We start from the raw sequence: 2,863 nt of genomic DNA on the forward strand, positions 1-2,863 counted from the left end.
ACTTGGAAACCAAAGGATGACAAAAGTGTTCGGAAATCTATTTAAAAGCCCCAAACTCAGCGCTTCTTTCCTCTAGGAGAGCAGATAAAATTGTCCCACGAGATTTCGGGGAGGCGGAGTTAGCACAAGAAGTATGAGAGGCAGCTTGCTCTGAAGGACATCAGACAAGCCGCAGTTTGAGAACCAGTGAGCACAAAAAGGGAGAGACGGAGGGCTTGGATTGTTATTTTCTGGGGAGAGAGCGGGGAAAAAAATCAGAGAAGCCACAGTTTAAGAAGGGCATCTGAAGAAAGGTCTCTACATTTTGATAAGGTCAAAGATAGGGAGAAGTTACCTAAGGGATAACCAAAGGTGGAGGGTTTGAGAGAAGGAGCACATCGTGGCTTCTGCTCTGAGCAAACTGACTCAATTCAGGGTACAGCCACGGAGCTCGGGCAGACGTGGGGACACAGTCCCCGTGGACTGAGGCTCCTCTGGAATACGGCACGGGGTAATTTGGGAGGGAGGCTGAACACATCCCGGTTTCTTTGGCGGCTCCGTGTTATATCCTCCGTCCCAATCAGAGAAAAAGCGCTGCAAGAGTGCGGGTGGGGTAACAGCGCCCTTTCAGGCTTTAACAACCTGTCTGCAGCCCACGGACAGGCTCCTGCGTGGCCAGCGGGGTGTGGGGGGGCTGCCTCTGGCTATAGTGAAGGAGGCCACTCCACCGACACGGCGTGGGCATAAATAACATAGAAGTGGACCCCGGCAAGAAGAAGGTCAGGGCCGGGGGAGCAGCTATACGTCCCCGTCCACTAGGCTGAAGTGCTTGGCCGGCCCGGGCAAGCAGAGGTAGGGGATGGCACTGCCAGGGCAGAGCAGGGGCAGCGGCAGCGGCAGCAGGCAGCGACTGAGCAGGGGGCTGTCCTTGTATAGGGACGGCACGGGAAGAGCCGAAGTGGGGGGAGGAGGCTCCCCGGGGGGCTCCACCGTCCCGGGGCCCTCGGACTCGGCCGACATCTGTCTCTTGAGCTTGTTGCGGCGGTTCTGGAACCAGATCTTCACCTGAGTCTCGGTGAGGTGCAGCGAGGCTGCCAGCCCGGCGCGCTCGGCGCTGCTCAGGTAGCGTTTCACGTCGAAGGTGGACTCCAGCTGGAAGACCTGGCTCTTGGAGAAAATGGTCCGCGTCTTCTTCCTGCCTCCCGACGACGACGACCTGCCGTTCTCCCCGCCGCAGCTCCCGGCCTCTCGCGGCGTTGCCTGCCGAGGTGCGCGGAGACCCTCGGTGGGCAGCGGGGAGCCCTCGGTCCCCAGGAGCAGACCACAACTCGTCCCCTCCTCCCGGAGCCGGCGGGGCTCGCTGCCTGCAACAGCAAAGCACAGCATCAGCTCCCCCGCCTCCCGCACCCCCGCCCCGCATGCACGCACGGCCCGGCGGAGCGATGGGGAGCGGGGCGAGCCGGAGTGGGGGGGGCGGGAAATAGGGTGGGAAAGGGGTTGCCGAGAGCTGCCCACGGCCTTTCACCCCCTTCACATCTTCCAGAGGGGAGACGAGAGCTTCCAAAAGGACCTAAGGAAATCTCTGTGCCAGCTGTAGGACAGAATGACCAGGGCCTCCTGGACACGGCACAAACACCCACGGAGACCGGGAGGAGGGTAAAGCCCCTGGAGAAGCCCCTGCGAGCAGGTGGGTGAGTGTGTGTGCCGGTGGTTTCTCCTTCGCCCGTCCGCGGAGCCTCGGTTCCTCCTCCGATTGCGTGTGTGGATGTATGTGTGCATGGATGGATGGATGGCTGCCTGTCTGCGTGTGCGTGGTCCCGGCCGAGGTCAGACCCCCGCCGGGTACGAGGGCTGTGGACCGGGCTTGGGCCGGGGCCACCATGTTGGGTAGGGACCGTGCTGCGACCCGACGTGCGAGACAGCCCGATGAAGGCTGCCGGCTCCGTACCCGAGCTGCTGGAGCCTTTACTGAGGTCTTCCTCCGCAGGCCCCTCTTCCTCATCCTCCGGCAGCGCGCAGCGGGCTCTGCCCTGCTCCCGAGCGGGGCGGCGGGGGCCGGGCTGCAGGATGCTGTCGATGCTAAAGGCCGGCGGAGGGCCTCGGCGGCCGCCCCCGAGCTGAACCATGACGATCCGAAGCGATTCTAAGCCGAGTCGTTCCTAGATGTGCCGAGCCGAGCCGTGCCGCAGGACTGGCTGCGACGGGAAGGCGGCAGCGGCAACCGGGGCGGAGGGAAGGACGGTCCGGGGGGAGGAGGAGGAGGGGTCGGGGAGGTGGAGGGAGGGGATGGAGCTAGAGGGAGCCAAAGGACTGAGAACGCGGGGAGAGGAGCAGGGGAGGGAAGGAAGAAAAGGAGCAGGAGGCGGAGGGAAGCAGGGAGGAAGGGATGGGGGGAGGGACATGCTGAAGTGTCCCTTTCCTCGCTGCAGGTGAGATATGCCCGGAGAGGGTGCCCTGGGCAGGGATGTCTGTCCTTCTGCCCAGGGCCCTGTATTCATCACTAGTAAGGCTGAACATTGAGTATTTGGTTCAGTTTGGGGCTTTTCATTACAAGGACATTGAGGTCCTGGAGCAGATCCAGAGAAGGGGAACGTAGCTGACAAGGAGTCTGGAGAATAGATCTGATGAGGAGTGGCTGAGGGAACTGGGATTGTTTAGTCTGGAGCATATAAGTCCGAGGAGAGACCCTCTGGCTCTCTACAATTCCCTGAAAGAAGGTTGAAACCAGGTGTGTGGGAGGAGTCTCCCAAGTAACAAACGACAGGAGGAGAGGAAATGGCTTCAGGTTGCACCAGACGAGGTTTAGGTTGGACAGAAGGAAAAATTTCTTCACTGAAAGGGTTGTCAGGCCATGGAACAGGCTGCTTAGGGAGGTGGTTGAGCC

General features: G+C 61.1%; 1 protein-coding gene across 1 annotated transcript; it reads right to left on the minus strand.

Annotated features, from left to right (window-relative positions):
• Positions 1 to 638: 638 nt before the first annotated feature.
• On the minus strand, positions 639 to 2,169 carry LOC128898450 (homeobox protein HMX1-like). The gene is made up of 2 exons (XM_054172318.1): positions 1,928 to 2,169; positions 639 to 1,343 (listed from the first exon to the last, which is right to left on the minus strand). Exons 1-2 carry the CDS (start codon positions 2,103 to 2,105, stop codon positions 778 to 780), a joined length of 744 nt encoding a protein of 247 aa, XP_054028293.1. The 5' UTR covers positions 2,106 to 2,169; the 3' UTR covers positions 639 to 777.
• Between the last annotated feature and the right edge of the window lie 694 nt (positions 2,170 to 2,863).

The sequence above is a fragment of the Dryobates pubescens genome, chromosome 23, assembly GCF_014839835.1.
Source record: "Dryobates pubescens isolate bDryPub1 chromosome 23, bDryPub1.pri, whole genome shotgun sequence".
Lineage (NCBI taxonomy): Eukaryota > Metazoa > Chordata > Aves > Piciformes > Picidae > Dryobates > Dryobates pubescens.

Coding starts and splice junctions, on each gene's coding strand:
- LOC128898450 (XM_054172318.1), bottom strand. CDS start 2,105: ATGGTTCAGCTCGGGGGCGGCCGCCGAGGCCCTCCGCCGGCCTTTAGC. Junction 1,344..1,927: donor TAAAGGCTCCAGCAGCTCGG/GTACGGAGCCGG, acceptor TTGCTGTTGCAG/GCAGCGAGCCCCGCCGGCTC.